The 19455-nt window shown below is 42.1% G+C and overlaps 1 protein-coding gene across 1 annotated transcript; it reads right to left on the bottom strand.

Annotated features, from left to right (window-relative positions):
- Nucleotides 1-840: 840 nt before the first annotated feature.
- UBE2N (ubiquitin conjugating enzyme E2 N) lies at nucleotides 841-19334 on the bottom strand. Its single transcript, XM_063322804.1, has 4 exons — nucleotides 19085-19334; nucleotides 3516-3762; nucleotides 3188-3328; nucleotides 841-2584 (listed from the first exon to the last, which is right to left on the bottom strand). Exons 1-4 carry the CDS (start codon nucleotides 19112-19114, stop codon nucleotides 2544-2546), a joined length of 459 nt encoding a protein of 152 aa, XP_063178874.1. The 5' UTR covers nucleotides 19115-19334; the 3' UTR covers nucleotides 841-2543.
- Nucleotides 19335-19455: the final 121 nt, after the last annotated feature.

Genomic DNA, 19455 nt, shown 5'->3' with positions numbered 1-19455 from the left:
CACACATTCACACTTAAGACAGCATGGACTTTAATAAAATCTCAAGTTTGTTGAGATAGTTAAGAAAAAGAACCCAGGGACACACTGGCTGCTGTGTACTCAAACGGTTCTATAATCCACCTTAGTCAGTCACTAGCAAATGGAGGCAGAGGATATTTTTTTTTTCCTGTTAAGACATTAACAATATTCCATTAAGAACTTCGTTTCAATTACATCCTCCGATTAGCTGCCAACTCCAGCCGAATTTTAAACCCTGAACATACAAGCACCTAGCCAGCTGCAAAACGACCTTGGGTCTGGATTCGTCCCCACCTAGTTTGGGGTTAAATTGTCTTAGTGCCAGTTCGGGTCCTGTTTCTCGAGGGAAGGGAGGGAGAGCCACTTTCAAAGCGGGGGCTTGGGGAGGGTCTGACTGTCCTCTGGGGGTGACACACGTCCTTGGCCCAGAGAAAGAGGCCAGGAGAGCCGTATACGTAGTGTAAGGTAAAGCTTTAAGAGGTAGGTGAAGTGAATCCAGAGTCTGCCTCACGTATTCTCAGCTGCCTGCTGCGAGAGCTGCCCGTGTTACTGGCCCGCAGGGGATGTCCCCCAGCTAAACCCAGGCACACCCCCCTTTCCAACCAGAAGGCAGGGTTAATGGTGCTTTCCCACTCCAACAAACAAACAATTTGTTACAAGCCCCAAATGCAACTTTGGCTTACATTCAACACAGAAATTACTTTTAAAATGGGGGGGTTTACAGCTCAAACAGTGAAAAAGTTGAATTCTGAACCAAGCTTCAACCATGTTCCAAGGAGTACTTTGAGGGACAATGCCGGTTACCAACCACTGAAAGCGCTGTCTGTTGGAAAACGTAGTTTTAATAGATATTCTTCATCTTACATAAGAGCACAATAAATACACCACATTCTATAGAAATTTCAGATGACACCAGAGTAAGAAGAGGTGAAAGAGGGAGAATACCAATGGACTACATAACCATACCCCTCAACTGCATGACAAAACACTCCCTACTGCAGCCACTGCAAGCTGTCGCTTATACACTTCAGGCTGGCCTTGCCAAAAGCTTTTAAGCTTGCGCTTTTTTTTTCTTTTTTTTTTTTTTGGTCAGGGAGAGGGCTTGGGGAAAGGAAGAGAACAGGGATACAAGTAGTTAAGGGAAGCAGTAAAATGGGTTCCCAGAAAAGATGCTGGACTCCCAGACAAGATGCATACCCAAAAAACAAGGATAGGAAGGAAGCTTTTAAATCGCTTTCCTTCCCTCCAATAAAGAAGCTTTGCTGCTATTTAAGCAGACCAGTTGCTCAAGCAAGTAGCTTAATAAGGCTTGTAGAGAAAACCAGTGGTATGAGGCGCTAGCTCTAAGTGGTTAAGCGAACATCAGTCAATACACAAGCTGGCTGTAACAGTGGTTCTGCGCACTGGGATTTCGTGTTAATAGAGGGCAGGAATTAAAGAAGAAAGTAGAAAACTGTGTAGCCTAACATCTGATGATAATCAGCAAAGAGAAGTTATGCAGATACTCACAATTAGTGCTGTCATTTGCTCTCAACCTCCTACTCAAGTATGGTTATTTTCCAGGAAAACGCATACCAATGCATTACTAAAATTACGGTTACAATGGTTACATCAGAGACTTGTTTCTAAAAGTTACTCCAAATGCGATTTCATATTAAATTGGCCAGGTAAGGTCACCCACATAACACAAGCTAATTAAAAAAAGTCAGCAAACAGAAGCAAAAAAAAAAGATTTGTGAATTCCACCTCTTTACTGTTTAATCTGTCAGACTGGTGAAGACAAACCGTCAATTCTGGTTTCAATTTTTTTTTTTTTTAAATACGATTGTCACATTAGAGAAATGAAAACACAGCAAAATAAACTGTACAAAGGCAAAGTAGAATAACAAAAAATATTTTACTAAAACATAAGATTTACAGGAGATTTTCCAGACAAGCCATACAAAATGGTCACAAGCTTTTTCTTGGAGGGATTTTTTTTTCTACACTTGACAGCAGAATCACAATATTATTAGTGAAGGTGATGGATGTTTAATGTTCCCATTTTTTGTTCAAACAATGAAGCTTGTCCATCTACAGCGTCTAAGTTAGACTGGGCTAGAGGGTATATTCTAAAGTATAACTGGTTAGCTGCTTTTACCAATGCAATTAGCATCACCATAAAAAGGGAGAAGGAGCCCACAAAATTAAAACAAAAAGCCCCACAGCTAACCCTGCCTACCTTCATTCACAGTGCTTATACTTAAACCATGATGGGAAAAATGATTAAAAGCAGAGATGTGCTGCTGCTTTTAAACAATTTCACAACGATCCAGATGATACTTCTAGCCTCTGCTCATGCGGTACAATAGTGAATTAGGACAAGACACAGATTTGCTAATGTGCATTTAATCACCAAAGGACTGAAGATGTCTGGGCTTTTATTCTGTAATGTTTCTAAGACTGTGTCCATTAAATGCAAACAAAAAAGGAAGAGGTCTTGGCAGAACAGGAGAAGTGATGCACACTTGATGTTCAAAGCGCATTTAAATATTATTCATGGCATATAGCCTAGTCCATGCTCTGGCTGTAAAGAAAAAGAAACAGATTTAAGAAATTATATCTTTTTGGGGCTTTATTAAAGTAATTTTAAATACTTATTTTTAAAGATCACTTTTATACCACTGCTGCAAGTATACAAAATGTATCCATTCTGAGATGAAGGGCAATTTTGAACTCCTATAAAAAAAGCTGACAGCTGCTGAAATGGCCTGACTGCAGGGAATCCCAAAGTGAAGAGGGGTAACATAATCATTCTTCCCATTCCAACAGAAGCAGGTATGGAAGGGATGTACTTTCTGAAACTAGGTAATCTGTTCCCTCAGCTTTACAGAAAAAGCAGTGGTGTGTATTTTTATTTTACCAGGAGTCCAAATTAAACGTGCTTGCAACTTAGGAACGTGAAAACTCAAGATAAAATGGATCGAGAGTGCTTTTCTTCCAGCAGGTCTCACAGACATGAAAACAGACCACAGCAGGCACATTCAGGGTAATCAGACTACGACTGCATGCAATAATTAATGTTGCAAGTTGCAGACATAAAACAAGAGGTCAGGATTTATATCCCCCAACCAATTAGTAATCAGCTGCTTCCTAAAGCTAGGAAGAAAAGAAGTGTAAGATACATCACCTGTTTCTATGGCTTGGGCTTCATTGGTCTTCCATTGCTCAGCTACATCATTTGCTAGTGGATCATCTGGATTGGGAGCGCTTAACAAAGCCTGGATTGATAGCAGAACTGTACGAATCTGCAAAGCTGGGGACCATTTATCTGAAGAGACATTTATAGCAGTAAGAAACACCACATTTACTATAGGCTACAGAAATAGTAAATTTTCCTCTCACAGATTAAAGAATAAGCAAGGTATTTTTTAAACAAATAAAATCTCTTTTGAGGGTCAATTCACAAGTTTCTGTGCTTATTAAGATCAAGAGAAAGAAAATAAGGTAGCACTTACCTTTCAAAATATCTAAACATATTCTTCCCAGCTTGTCTACATTAGGATGATAAATTTTGGTCATGAAACGTACTTTAGGAGCTGCCATTGGATATTCTTCTGGAAGGAATAGTTCAAGTTTAAATGTCCCACCCTCAAAGGGGGAATCCTGTGGACCTGCAATGACCACGTGAAAATAACGTGCGTTGCTTTCATCTGGCTCCGCTTTTATCCCAGGGACTGGCTCTGCCAGCAAGCGCTGGGTTTCCTAGAAGAAGAAGAAGCAGCAATGTAACAAATACAACCCATTTAAAATAAACACGACCTGTATTTTAAAAACAAAAGGTATTTGCTATTGCCTACATCCACAGAAATAATGTTACACAAATACCTTAAAGTCAAAGAACATCTGCAGAAAGAAGATGAGGATGTGGTAAACCGGTACGCATCTCCTTTCGGATCCCTCCACTGCTGTAATAGTGTGTGCCTTCTATGGCGCAAGGTAATAGATAACAATTAAGCTGTCATCACATTTCTTAACTTTTGATTAAACTACTGCCAAGCTGGTTGGTTGGGGTTTTTTTCCGAATATATTTAAAAGCACATTAAAGAACACCACAATGAAAAGACCAAAAGCACTTCCCATTCTACCTTAAATAGAAAATCCCATAAGTGAAAAGCCAAAGGGGTTAATCACTTCGAGAGTTGTTCAAGGTTTACTCTAACGGGAGTAGAGGGGTTTATTAAGATGAACATTTGTACTGGAATCAGATCCAACTTTGAAGATCTAAAGTACTCTGCTGCAACACTGAAGGTGTTTTTAAGGATGTTTTATATACTTACACATATATATGCATAAATAGCTTTGTGTGATCACTTACAGCCTCCATATAACCACATTTAAAGTCACCTAACAAACAGCAGGAGACAGGCAAGTTGTTCAGTAAGTGGCAAAATTAGGGAAGCCTGGTTTCCTACAGAGATTTGTGTTCTTTGTTGCTCAATTCTTCTGCCCACAGCCCCAGGCACCACGCTGTGGCCATAGCTAATAGCTGCCCACGTCCTGACCATCCATCCCGCCAACGCAGAGTGGACAGACCAACCAAGTCCTCAGCACCTTTCCCTCTCCTCTGCTTGGCACAGGCACCATTCTGCTCGTTCTTACAAAAAAGAAACCCAAGGCCAATATGGGCAACCGGACATGAGGCAGGGACAAGAAGTCCTGCTGAAGCCTCATTTCCTCAGGTAATTTTAGCCCCATTTCCTGCTTTTCCTCTGGCTTGTTTTTACTAGGTACAGTTAATTTTTTCACCACCTGTGTTGGCTTTCACAAAGAAAAATCATCCCATTTCTACTGAAGAAACATGGTAACTTGCAGATGTAATACTAATTTATTTTTCTAGTTTTATAGCATATTTATTCTGCGTGTCTACAACAGCACTAATACAAGTACAAAATAGACAGATTGCCTCTACTTGGCTAAATACATTCTTCAAATCTAACTGCACTGCTACGATACTGGCATTTTGTAGAAATAAATTCATGCAGCATTTAAGTGATAATGGCCACCTTGATGCAGGTAAATAACACCTCACTTCAGCAAAAAACAATAAAATATAGAATATAAAGAGGTGAAGTCACAGTAATTAATGCCAAAATCCAGTTATTCATCTCAAAATTGTCAAGGTCCTACAAATCATAATACTGAAGTTATTACTGTGTACATACACAAACATAAAAATAAGTTTATCTGGTCTAATTCCATGTTGTGACTACATATTGCATACTTATCTGCATAGGTATTAGCTGCCAACGACACGTATACAACTTACTGGAAGGCCCTCCAAGCTTTTTAGAGCTATCTACATTCACTTCTGCAAGTATATTTTATTTTAAATGATACACATACTCAGAATTCATATTCTGCTGGCTATTTACGTGTACAGCGATTCTGTAGAACAGCAGTTAAAAACAAATGCTTAAAGCTTTAGTTGAGTGGTATAAAAGTCAGTAAGAAACTACAGATTATTCCTGTAAATGCATAAAACGTTCTCCATTTCTTTTAGCAAGTTTTCAGTATGAGTGCTGCCACAGGTAAATGGGACAGTTTGGATTTCCACCTGTAAAGGATCATATACTTATTACAGTTTGACAGGTTTGGCAGAGGGAACAGCATCTTATGCCAAACACAAACTAATACAGCAAGCCAACTTGAAATTTAAAAACAAAGAAAACGGAAAGACCCAATTTTTAAACTTCTTCACAGCTGCTACCACCTGGACTTTGCCAGACACACACAAGAAGGCAAATCGTGGGTTTGGTTCTTGTGGGCATGCTCAAATTTAAGACCTTTTTTTATTATTATTATTTTAAATATTAAGGGTAACACATTTTAATATCTGGGCTGATCTCGGCAGTCCCTAGCCCCCCATCAGTCACTCTGGTCCCCAGACTGCTTCCCTAGTTATGCCAGTACGCTGACTGTGACCATACTGGGCAGCCAATCCTGGTTTAAAATAACCCAGAATCAGCAGTTCTCTGGCAGCAGCATCAGCACTTCTACCTGCCAGCCTCACTGAGGGAGCAACGCCTGGCTGAGAGCTGCACATTCTGCCACTAAAACCCATTTGTCAACAAACAATAAGAGAGCCCACATATGAGAAAAGCAATTCTTTTAATGGAGGTAGCACATTATACTGAAGGGGCTATACCACTGCTAGTATGTCATCATGTAGAACGATTCTTTTAATCGAGGTATCACATTATACTGAAGGGTTTATACCGCTGCTAGTATGTCATCACATTCAGATAGCCCTTTTTGCCTCTTATGCGATTATCTTGCTATAAACCACCACAGAAAAGGGGAGCGCAAAGAAAAGCGTTTATGCTGCGTACAGCTACGCTAGTGCTGAGGCTACTCAGAAACCATTCAGGCCCCCTCCCCTGTGGAACATTAATATTAGATGAAAAATGCTTTAAGCAAGCACGCCTGGCTTCCTGCGCTGCGCACGGAGCTCCACTACTATCAGCATAATTGAAGCTGTTTTCAAACAGAGACGAGAAGAAATACTTGCAAGAAATCTGTGAGGGAATGGGTTGACATTCATCTCTCATACCCGCCAGGCTCCGCTGCAGCCATCATGCTGAGAGAGCAAGCACCAGGCTAAACTTGTCTGACACACAAAACGATAGGTCCTGACTCCTGTGAACGTACATCACTACCGTTTTTATGCAAAAGCCAAGAAGCATCTTCGATTGAGAAAAGGCATCTTTTTAAAAGAGTCACACAGTCAAGCTTGTTAGACTGTGAAAAACACAAGGAAGATGCCATTTATTAAGAGAGCATGAAATGTTTCTACTTTAATACATCAACACCACCTGCTAAGTTCTGACAGTAAATAAGGCTTTTGATCTTCAATTATGAAGAAATTTATAATATCTTCACTATATTTGGGGGGGAAACCATGGAAAAGGAACAGAAAGGGAGAAATTAATCAAAGTTACATTTAACATCTAAGCGTATAAAATGCTTAAACATGCAAGTAGGTCCTGTTCTAAGGTGGTATCAGGGACTGGTCTTCCACATTTTACAGTAAGATGGCCAGTTAAAGACATGCTGATAATAAAATCAATTTGATTTGCCACAAGACTTGGAGTAAAAAGACAGATTTGAGATAAACAGTTGTCAGTATACAGGGCAACACTATGCACCAGGTCAGGAAACTGAACTGCTTAGAGATTATTTTCTTCTTAAGTATACATTAGCTCAAAAAACAAAAAAAAACCCAAACCAAACCTGTCAGTCACCCACAAGAGAGTCACAAGATGTGGACTCAGTCTACGAACAAGGAACTGTTTAACTATATGCTGATATTATTTTGTAATTTTATATTACCTTCCCCAGAGGATGGTTACCCAACAAAAAACAGCCTCTCAAACATGTTAAATGAATAAATAAATCACTTCTAATTAAACTTTTACCTTCCCACTTTTTTTTAACTAATCAGGAAGATCAAGCATATGCAATGCTTTCCAGTGTCTTTTTAGGCAAAATCTTTCTAACACTTTCTTAGCTGAGAAAGTGAGTTTTGTGCAATATGTTACTTCCCTATTTCTCCCCAAAACTGCCTTTGAACCCTTTGTCCAATTTCAGCATCTCTGTACATTTTGTAAGCTTTCAGTGGCTAAGACAAAAGCCAAGCTCAGTGCTATCAAAGAAAAAGACATGAAGAACTCTGACTACATGTTGTTTGGCCAGTTCATTCGAACCAAGTATGTACTATGCTTGCCTAGCATAAGAAAAAAAACCTGCCAATAACGATATAAAGAGCTGGACACCCAAATGTTAACATGCTAAAGAGGAAAAAGGACAAATTCATAGAAAACTAGGTTTTGCAGTTCTGCTGCTCACAATAAATGTCTTTACAATACAGCAGTTAATTTTGTCTTCATGAGAATACAAATTCCCGTCAAGTAAGTGTTCCAGAACAGCACTTCATAGTGTTTCTTATTAAGTCTCCTCTAGCATGCGCAAGTTCCACAGAAGAGATTTCAGGACATATTTTGAGCTCTAAAGCACTTAATGAAGTATTCCATGCTGCTATAGGCAGTTATTTTTATTTGTCATACTCTGCAATGTTTTTGGATTGAGATGTCTTCTCACTCCTGCTTTTACCAATTCCAAGCTAATGTCATAATTTCCATTGACTGAAGAAAATTAATAAACACAAAATGAAGACACCTGCCAGTCAGTACTTTAAAAAAAAAAAGGCCGCAAGCCACAACACTGTCATTCACAACTGGTTATGCCACCCACAATTTTATCTTTCTTATTTTTAATTAAGTGGTTAAAAAACACAGAAGTGTTGAAGGTGTTTTGACAAGCAAAAGCAAAGCTTTTCTTACTAACACAGGTGGCCTGAAGTGGAGTGACAGATGATACGGATGGGACAGATGGTGTAGCTGACATTCTCCACAGCTATTCTTCTATGAAGACATTAAATTGAAGACTAATTGTACCCAAGGGGGAGAAACCCTCAACCTGTTTTTACAGTAACCTGTGAGGACAAGAAGCCTCAGGAAGAGGGAAAGCTGTGACCTTTAGAAGAGACCAGCAGAGCAAGAGGTGGGGGTGAGGGTTTTTCAGGTTGCCAAGACTGAGAGAAGCCACGCAAACATGAGAGATTGATTTGCAGGGGGGGTATGCGTTTCGTTCTTTGAGCTTTTGCTTAGTTATCCTGCCTTCAGTGGAAGGAAAAAGTTACTGAAAAGCAGACATAATCACCACGATTCTCCTGGTTCATGCACCTAGACCAAGACAGAGCCCTTCTTTAAAGAAGCGAACTGAACAACCCAGAAGATGCTTCCATACAGACACACATGAAAATCAATTGTTAGCGCACATGGAGATATGAACAAGCATACAAAGAAAGAATCCATTAGAAAAATACCACTATTTTTATCACTTCCAGTCTTACAGAAGTGTTTATAAAAGCCTCAAGTTGCCAGGGCCTCAGTCAAAACAACCAAAAAAAGATTTCTGTGTGCTACATTTTTGAAAAACAAAAAGCTACTTCAGAAGTCTCATTTGCTATCAAAAGATTAAAGCCTGAACATTTTAAGCTGATAAATGAGCAGCCACAGGGGAAAGGAAGAAAAAGAGCTGTGCCGCCTTTCCACTTCAGCTTATTATGCACCTTCACTTTTTCCTGTATAGCTCTCTCTTGACCTCATGGTGAAACATAGCATGTAGCTGATACGGAAGAAAAAAATAAATAAAAAAAAAATCATGCAAGAGAGGTTCCTGATGCAGTTCACCACATGTCCACACAAACAGCTGTGCCAACCAAACGGTGGGTGCAAACATATGCTGCCAGAAGGATGGGAGAACAGACTGCTCCTTTTGCTGAAAGGGCTGGTTTAAAGAGTTGAGGCTGCAGTGTTAATCACAGCACGATACTAGCGTAACATTACTATTCTGTAACCAACCTTAAAAGGAAATGCAGAGGCTACCTCCTCATTCCAAAGGAAGAGGCTTAACTACCAACAGGGCTAATTTCAGTAACAGATGGTAAACTGCTAAATTAAAGTCTTCACCCATCTATAAAAGTCTTAAACACCAAGACTCTGTATATCTTTTTACTTGTTATAAACAGTTATCTAGCAACCTTCTATAGTGTTGAGACTACAGAAAAGCATCCTCACGACTAGCAGCTTTATGCTAGTACCTTAAAAAGGGAGAGAACATCATTAAGACTTTCAGAGGTCAACATAGCTGTGATAAAATTACTCTGAAACTTCAAAACAGAAAATACTAATAAGGCCTCTTACACAGAGAGAAAATATCACAGGTCTCAGAGCTGTTAAATATTTAAAATGGCACAATACCACATCCTTATGCAAAGTCTCAGGAGAATGATTCTTTCCTTGTATTTTCAGCAGCACATTTACTAGCTCAATTCTCTATGCAATATTCAAGTAATTTACCTTCAGCATCACCTACTAAGATGGAAGTTACACCCCTACTACTTTGTCAGGCCAAGGCAAGGTACAAGCCCTCTCTAATCTAGTTCAGACAGTAAAAAATTTAGGTACCATCCACCTTTACCTGTAGGTTCAACTAACCCTAGGTGGCTTTATTCTGAACAGATCAGTGAAGACCAATGATGAATTAGTATCTTTGTCTTAATAAAACTTAATCTGCAATAGGAATTACAGCTCAACTCCCAGTGCTTACTGCTGCCCCCTTGCCAGAAATCACCATCCTGCAAATCTACTGAGAAAGTAAAGCCTGCCAACATTCCCAATTCAACTCAGGAAGAGTGAGCTGGGCTCTATTAACTAGATCTTTAACCCAAAAAATGTTGACTGACAGCATACAAACTCTGCTGCCATCTAGCAGAGGACAGTAACTTCCAACAGAAACTGATGAACAGTTGGCATTGGCTGTAGGTAAAACATCTTCTACCAGTACAGATGAATGAAATCTGGGCATCTCGACATACTTCTTCCATAGGTGCTACAAGCAAGAGTCTCCAAACAGCTGGCTACAACACAAACTTCTTTGGTAGCCTTGGCCGTTTATAGAAGGAACAGTAAGATGCAACACTGCATGAATAGTCCCAAGATGGCCTAAAAAACTAAAATTACTGGTAAAATGAAAGAGGCACTCATGATTGAAAAAAAAAATACACATCAGCTTGCTTCACTTCTTCAGGACACAAAACTTGTATTTGGTATTGCCTAATTTAACTGCATAACCATCTAGGCATATGTACAGGTTGTAGGCATCAAGGTGTTGGCAGCAGGGGGGCTCCAGGGGTGACCTCTGTGGGAAGAGGCCAGGGGCAGCCCCGTGCCAGACACAGCCAGCTCCAACAGACCTGCTACAGGGCATGGCTGAGGCTGTCAGCCAAGCTGGTGGCACATCTGGGAAAATGTATTTAAGAAAGGACAGAAAACGTCACACAGAGAAAACAGGGGCGGGGCGGGGGGGGGGGGGGGGGGAAGTGTGAGGAAAACTAGTGTGAACATCAAGGTCAGAGAAGGAGGGTGAGGAGGTGCTCCAGGCACTGGAGCAGAGATTCTCTGTAGCCCACAGAGGACCAAACATCCGCACCGCCGCCTATGGAGACAACCACACTGGAGCAGGCGAAAGGCATGAGGAAAGACCAGCAGAAGGGAGACCCCACTCCCCATCCCCCTGCATCCACCAGGGACAGGGGAGGTAAAGGGAGGCAAAAGGCTCTGATTTCGTCTTTGTTTCTCACCATCCAACTATATTTTACTTGGAAATACATTAATTAATTTTCCCCATGTCGAGTCTGTTTTGCCTGTGATGGCATTCAATAAGTGATCTCCCTGTCTTTGTCTCGATTCATGAGCTTTTCCATCTTATTTTCTCCCCCTGCCTGGTTGAGGTGGGGACAGTGAGAGTGGCTGGGTGGGCAGCTGGTCAAGGCCAACCTCCTACAGCATAAATCACAAACTAACTTTTAAACCAAAATGTGTTTGAACTGTTGTATCCAGAAGCACTTTTAGAGAGGATGTGGTAGACAGTTTCAGACTCTGCAGATGATATTGCAAATTAGTTTTTCAAAAAGAGATGACAGACTTAAAATGAAAGCCACTAGCTCCATTTTCTGCTATAGTTGAAATGATAACACTTATCACTTGGAGGGTACCACACATACCAATTTATGTGGGAGAGTATGTGATGAGGAAAGAGAGATGTCTTTCAGTTTAACTGATTGCTCATCAGTCTCTTCAATATTTGCTTCCTGGGGGAGATCAGACATTTGCTGCCAAGTCCTCCAGGAAGATATCTAAAGCAGATAAAAAGTCACTACCAATAGCTAAAAGCAGAGAGAGATAAAAAAAAATAAGAAGTTACACCTAGATTCCACCGTCAATGACTAAAAATTAGTGCACGTGCTTTATCTCATTCTTCATTGGCTTCATCTGTTGAGTTTAAAATCAAGTCAAATTGCTTTTCTCCCCACCATTTCAGCCTGGTGCTCAGTTCTTCCTGATCAACTTCACTCACATCTGTAACTAACTCCACCTTTTCCTTTCCTCACAAAATGCCTGGGTTTGCCTGAGCAGGAAGCCCTAACTTCTCAGCAGCAGCACTAAAGCGTACAGTCACCGTTCCATGCACCCTTTTCATCAGCCCAAGCGTTTACAAAGTCAAACAACAAATGAGATCACAGAACTGATTTGGCTTAAGAAATAACCTTTACTGCGGAGTTCCGAGCCAAATCTGTCCCTCAGTTCAAGTTTACTGCAGCAGCACAAAAACTTCTGTGCCAGCACAGCCCAGGCTAAATCTGTTTATGCAGCGAGGCTGCTCAACATGAACCACAGGGTAATCACCTTGAGAACTTCTGGTTAATCTAACTTAACTAGGTGGTAACTTTTCCACCTTGTGCTGGCTCTCTGCAAAAACCACAGCAGTACACCACCAATTTTAGCATTTCAATTCAGACAAACAAAAAATTTGTTTAATATTTTTATTCTGATTGCAGGAAACCCTCGCCAGCTGCCAGTGCCGTTATCTTCCAACTACATCTAATAGTTTGGATTAATTTGGAGTATGAAATGGAAACTAAAGGTTTTAGCTGCATAGGGTGAAACTTAAAGCAGCATATTGGCATATGGACAAATTATAATTACTTGCCAAATGGCAATTCTTTCCTATTCTGTCAGAGTGGGATAAGGGGGAAGATCATACTGATCTCCTTCACCAAGAACTGATAAGTTGCACACAAGAAGATAAACCTCATGCATGTTTTTGCTTTGATTTTTGAGGGGGAGGCAGTAGGAGAAAGTGAAACATATCAGTCAAAACTGTCTTCTACATATAAGGATAAAGCTACCTCAGAAAACCACAAAGACTTAAAAGATTTTTTTTATAACAGTACATTACATTTTGGCACAAATTCTTACAGGGTCTATCAATTTGTTAGCTACAATTATCTAAAGAACTGGCTATAACCAGCATTACTGAAAATAAATTGGTTACCTAAGCAGATGTCATATTGTCAGAGAGATTTCAGAATGTTTAGATTAAAATTATACCACTGTAAAACAACTACATTGGAGAAAGTCTTCTGAAAATAATGTCTGTGTCTTAGGAAAAAAAGAACTAGCAATAAAGCCCACTAAACTGTAAACCTAAGGTCAAACATCATAAATAGAAGGCTGCACTTGTGGCTTCCAGTAGCTGGCCTCCACACGAATTCTTCTCTTCCTTGCCATATAATCCCCGAGCGTCAGTGTCCCACATGACTCCACTTCCTGGACTCATTACTAGGATAACGTCTCTGTACACTAACGCTTCCACCACCCTGCAGGTTCCTAGACCCCATCACCAGCCCCGACTGTATCTACCCCACCCTCAAATAAAAAAAAAACAAAAAAACATTCTAATGTCAAAATGTCAAATGCATCTGCTGTGATAAAGAAAGACTAGAACAGTGGTACAGTAGATTTAACTAGTGCTCAGTCTATGGAGAATTGTCCATCAATTTGAAATTACAACTCTGCTAAGGAAGCACCATGAACTCTGGATCACTCACAATCTTCCCTCACACACTTCTGGTTCTCCAGTTCCCATCATTACACAAACAATTTTAACCACTGCAAAGTCACTCACAGTGATATGAAGACAAATATACATCAGGTAACTACACCTTCCCAGAAAAAAAAAAAAAAAGAAAAAACACCCATCTTCCACTCATGGAAGACAACGTTGTTACCAAACAACAGTGACATGAAGAGGGGCATTTTTAAGGTCAGCATCGCTCTCCCCTGAGTACGACCTTGTTCTCGAATCTTCCACAGTAGATTACAGGATTTTGGAACTATGAAGCTGAGATCCTATGCAAATTCCTAGAGGATTATCTATGTACCAGCACAGATCAAGCTTTTCATGGTCCATCTCCAGCTATAGTAAAGTGAGGCATGACTAAATTCACTAAGCTAATAGTGTAAACCATTCCTGCGATTATACTGATGGAGCACATTTGCATTAGACCATTGCATTAATATACAGTGTGGAGTCAACTATCAAAGTGTGATTAAAGCAAACAATAATTCATACAGAGCTGTTGTCCAAATGACATCTATGGCAAAATGTGCCACTTGCTTCTCACTATTAACCCATCAGTCACGTGTAACTATGAAAATGTGTTTGTACTATTGCACAAAACAAATTTTGATGATACACTGAAAGCCAAACATAAGAGACAAGTCCAGTATAAAACAACTCGATGCAAAGCGATAAAAACCCATTAGCATCAGTACTTAAAAAGCTTGAGGTACTATAGACTTGTACCTAAAGTTTCTCAGATGTTATACAAGAAGGTGGTCCAAACAAGATTTTTGCCTCTAGTTGGATTATTTGCTGGTTTTTTTCCCTCAGTTTTTATTCTCTGGTGTCTACTGAAAGCTTTAAAGAAAAGGCTATGGAAAAGTTACTAGTGTCGTCTTTAAGACCTTTTATTATGACTACATGTTTTCCTTTCAAAGTTGATACCTTGGTCTAACTTGAAAGTTTTCTTATCCTCTGGCTCTGAGTGCCCTTCTGGGCCTAAGGACCTCCACAAAAGATCTGTTCTGCCAAACTTCAGGCTTCCAGTACATGCTTGTACACCCCTCCCACTACCACAGCCAGCCTATGTTGTACTAGTCGCCCGGCAAGAAGACTCAAAGAAGGTCTCAAAGTAGGACATGTATTGTCTTCCTACATTTGTTGGGGAGGTGCGGGGAAAGTGGTCTTAAGAAGAACAGTACAAAAAAACCTCTGAATATTCCGTAAGTTTTCACCCTTCTGTCAATTAAGTTATCCACAAGATTCAAACAGCATACAACGGGCAAAAAGACATTACAAAGACCAAATATACAGCTTCTCTGACAAACACCAAGGAACAGCACTGCCCAGAAGTAATATTTTCTATGCCTAACCATCACCCAAACAAACGCAAAATACCACGCAAAGGTATTAAGTTTACCTCCAGTCTTCTTTTTTTAATTTATTAAATAAAATTTTATTTATTAAGAAATGTCTGGAAACAGAGAAATCAAAAAGTAATGGCGACTTAAATTTTCACATGGAGACAGATGTCCATACCCCAGAAGCCCATAGCTTCCAAGACAAAGTGAGAAACTTCAAGTTGGCTGTCAGCAATACAATAAGAACTTCTAGAAAGTTTCATAAGTTACAGACTAAATACCTGATTGATATTTAAAAAACCAAACATATAAAGCTGACTATAGTGACCTCTAATACAGAACACTGTAGGTGCCTATCACCACACACACCATGAGAATCTCCATAAAACCTCCCAGAGTTTTTACAATTTGAGGCAGCATTTTATAACTCAGAAGATAAAACGTTACCCAGATTCTGAAAAAATACTACAAACAGGAGCTCACTGGCAGCGATGCAGAAATAGCTTCTCACAGTAAACAGCAAGAAAGGAATATCTCAGACAATAACACGGTATCATGCAGGGGAGGAAATCAAAGCCTCAGCATTTTAACCCTGATAAATACGTTAATAAAAAAAAATTGGAGGAGTGTCAGATGCTGCTTCAGATGGTTTACTTCATGATAGGAGCAGCTGCAGTGATTGTAACAGAAGCACTACTAACAACTGGCTACACAGTTAACGCATAGACCTGGACATCAAATTATGAATGACGAGATCACTGCAGCAGTGAAAACAGCAGAAAAAACATCTGAAAAGATGACAGGAGGCAGCATTGCCCATCCCATTCAGATATACCGACTGCACTTGACACGGCAATGAGGTGGTTTGAATGTCAGCCAAAAAAAAAAAAATCAGATGCAATTCAACTCCTTACTCGACTGGAACTACGTGACTTTGCAACATTGGAGAGAACCAGTGTAATAAGTGCTTGAAAGTAAAAATTGCTGGGCTTTATTTCTCATATATATTGCAAAGGCTCACTTTTGAATACTGTGCAATAGGAAAAACAACTGTACAGCCTCAAAGACACACATCTATGTAAATGTGCTGTGCCACATTTTTATTTTTTCTTACATTAACAGATTTTTTTTGTCAAGGTGATTTTCAGAGGACCCCTGGTTTTGGACTATTGAAGAAAATAAAAATACTTCTCTATTCACAAGACAGAAGGTTTTCCAATTCAGATTATATCTTTAAAGATTCAAAAAGATATCATTTTCTACTCATCATTTGTGATGTGCTAACACTTAAGTAATAACTCTCAAGCAAGTAAACTCTTGAGCTAACATGTCATTCTTCCCCCAGTTGTTTAAAGTTTGTGTTTCTAAGTAATTTGAGGACAGCAAACCAGGAGACATTCTGTATCTTCTGTACCAACTGCTTTGCAACATCTATACTGTCACCTTTTAATTGAATTTGGGGGAAGTATTGGAAATATAGATGGAGCTCTCTGCTGAGAGAAGGAAAGCTACTGCTCTCCTACTGGGCTAGATGACAGCCTGCACATAGCAAAGAAGCAGGCTGAGGAGTACAGGGCTGCTAGTCAACCTGAGAGCCAGGCCATCTGCCAGCAGTTGGTCAAGACAAGGAACGCCAACTGCATTTCGAGCAGTTAGCTAGATTCTGTACTTCATTACAGTCCAAATATGTACTCCTATCCCAAATCAGCCACCAACAGCCTCCCTCCAATGGCAACACAAAGGGTACACGTGGATCAAAGGGAGAAGGTCTTTTCCTAACAGCAACCTAAGCCATTGATTTATCATCAAATTTACTACCATGCATAAAGAAAGTCAGATCACCTTGTTACTGGAGTTATTTCACCTTTCTACAGCTCTTTCCTAATATCTCTCTTTCTCTTACATTTCCATTCTTGATCTTCCAAACTCTCACTAGCAGCAGAGTCCGCTTACTCCCCTCCATCTAAGGGAACTAGCAACAGGAAATTTAACATCAAGATTGGCAGGTTAGAAAAGGTCAAAATAAGTCTCACTCAAGACTCCTAAAGACTCAAGCAGACATATCTCTAGGTCTGCACCTCTGCAGCTGCAATATTGCAAAATATGACTTTGCACGTTTTTGAAGCTGTAGTCAAGATTCAAGTCCTGGACCGTACAGACATCTGGCAACCTAACACATGCACAGCATGGGAGCTAAAGAATTGGTCATCTAACACAACCAATTCAGGATTTAAATGCTCTAGATTGGCTGCAGACAACTTATAACACATACATGGCTATAATGGATAATAATCCTGAAAACTCTAAAGGGGATCCTCCAGAAGAAATCTGGAGTTTCTAGGTCTCTCTTCTGCTGCCTTCCACCTCCCCTCTCCAGGAGGAGAAGAAACATTCCTATGCCATCACACATCTTTGAAGTGAGTCCTGTGAAGCGCTCCAGGTTTTATCTAGAAAAGCATGAAAAAAGCCAAAAGCGCCAAGAAGGAAATTTATGTATCAGCTTACAAGTAACCGTGCTTCTTGGCTGTTTTCAGGGGAATTGTCAAGAGCTATTAAAAATATTTAGCATGGACATCAGCCTCAAGACTAAGCTCCCACCACATCTCTGTGATGAATACCAGTTCCACTGTATTACAAATCAGTGTTCCCTCTCACACCTGAAATATATGCAGCTTTGCATGCTGTCCACTAAAGCAGCTGGATCAGTATCAAACACATTCTGTAAGATTTGCCTTCGTTATTTTTACTGCTTAAAATTCTGAGCAACAATCGCAGTTTGGTCTGTTTCACACAAGATAAATGCTACTCCTGCCTCATTTTTACCTCATCTCCTTTATCACCTATTAAGATAACTTGACTTTTTAGAGAAAATCCAGTTTTATTTTTTCATCCACTGTTTAACATATTCTACACTCAGGTGTTTTACAATGGTTGCCAACACCGCATGCTCAACCAAGAGAGCTTCAGAGTGTTATAAATTATTTGTGACATTCATCCACTTCAACAGGTAACAAGGGTGCTCTTATTTCCCATGAGGGCTAACAAACCTTACTGGAATCACTTAGTAACTTCTGCAAAGGGAGCAATCGCCAATTTGAGGGCTTCAATTCACATCACTGCAAATCAAGTGGGAGATGGCTAGTGTGGATGTTTGTGCTGGACTGCTACAGGACCAAGCTATCAAAGAGATGGGTACTGCAACACAGCTACCTGTATCTCTGCTGAGTGACTCTAAACCATTCAAGCCTTAAGCTGAAATGGCACTCGGAGGGTCAGTTGAAAGTACCTCAAAGTTGAGAGCCCTTACAGAGCTTGGTAAATGGAAGTTGAAGCAAAACACTGAACAACCAGCAGAAACACACAAATATCATACGGGTCGACAGCTGGGAGCGCACATAGCAGCAACCAGGCTGGCCTAGCCTGTACCGGCACGGATGCCCCCGATCTACAGCTCAAGCCCCGGGGTAACTATTCGCTGTGTTCTGTGCCTCCTCGCACAGGTGAAGGAACCCGAGCACCGCGCCTCGGCTGCGCTCCCCCGGCCCAAACACGGCGAGAGCTACCCCGGGGAGCCGGGGCCCAGCGCTGCCCGCCTGCGGGCCGCCCCGGCGAGGATCCGCATCGCCGGCGGAAGGGGATGGGGGGCGCGCCCGCTGCCTCTCAAGCTCCGGGCCTGGGAAAGAGCGCGCAGGCACCCGACGGACGGCAGCACTGAGGGCCGTGAGGCGCCGCCACCGTCACCTAGGTGGTTACCGAGATGGGCGCGGGCCCGCTCTCGCCCGCCGCCCCCAGCCCGCCAGAAGGGCCCGGCCGCTCCCGACCGACCGCGCACGCCGCCGCTGGGCCCAGGAGCTCCCGCAAGCGGCGGCGGGAAACGGCAGGGGCGGGCCATGCCTAGCGCAGTCCCTCATCCCCGCTCGCTCCCGCGGCGGCCGGGCGCTTCGGTGGGTCGCCCCCCGCCCGGCGGGGGAAGGCGGAGGCCTGGGAGCGGCCCTGCTCCCGGGCACCGGAAGCGGCGCCCGGCCCGGCCCAGCCCAGCCCTACCCGCCGGGCAGGCGGGACCCGACCCGGCCACCCCCTGAACCCCCCGCGGAGCACGGCGCGGCGGCGGACGGTGAGGGTAAGGCGGGGGGTACCTTGATGATCCTGCGGGGCAGCCCGGCCATCTTGTCTCGTCGGGGTGCAGGCTCGCGGGCTCGCCTCCGCTCGCGGCTCGCGCACAGCCGGAAGTAGCCCGCGCCGCGCTTCCGGTGGCACCGCCCCTCGGCGCGGCACGCCGGGCAATGTAGGCCGCGGCCTTTCCTTCCGCCGCCGGTTCGGCAGCTTGCCGGCAGCCCCGGGGACCCGGCGGACCCCTGGGCTGAAAGGGGATCCCTGAGATTTCACTGCCCGTAGGATGCGGCACAGCGCTGTTGGGGAGGGGCCGTGAGGCGGTGGGAGGGCCGGGGCGTGCCGCCGTCCGCGCCGCCCGCACCGCCCTCCGCCTCAGGCCGCGCCGCCCCGGCCG

The sequence above is a fragment of the Chroicocephalus ridibundus genome, chromosome 1 (genome assembly GCF_963924245.1).
Source record: "Chroicocephalus ridibundus chromosome 1, bChrRid1.1, whole genome shotgun sequence".
NCBI classification, from domain to species: Eukaryota; Metazoa; Chordata; class Aves; order Charadriiformes; family Laridae; genus Chroicocephalus; species Chroicocephalus ridibundus.
This window is presented reverse-complemented; position numbering and strand designations above follow the sequence as displayed.

What these genes read in the sequence shown, in the direction of transcription:
- UBE2N (XM_063322804.1), bottom strand. Translation starts at nt 19,114, where the DNA reads ATGGCCGGGCTGCCCCGCAGGATCATCAAG. An exon ending in TGCCCCGCAGGATCATCAAG is followed by an intron (nt 3,763 to 19,084) that starts GTACCCCCCGCC and finishes TTCTTCTTCTAG; the next exon opens with GAAACCCAGCGCTTGCTGGC. An exon ending in AGCCCAAGCCATAGAAACAG is followed by an intron (nt 2,585 to 3,187) that starts GTGATGTATCTT and finishes TTTTCTTTACAG; the next exon opens with CCAGAGCATGGACTAGGCTA.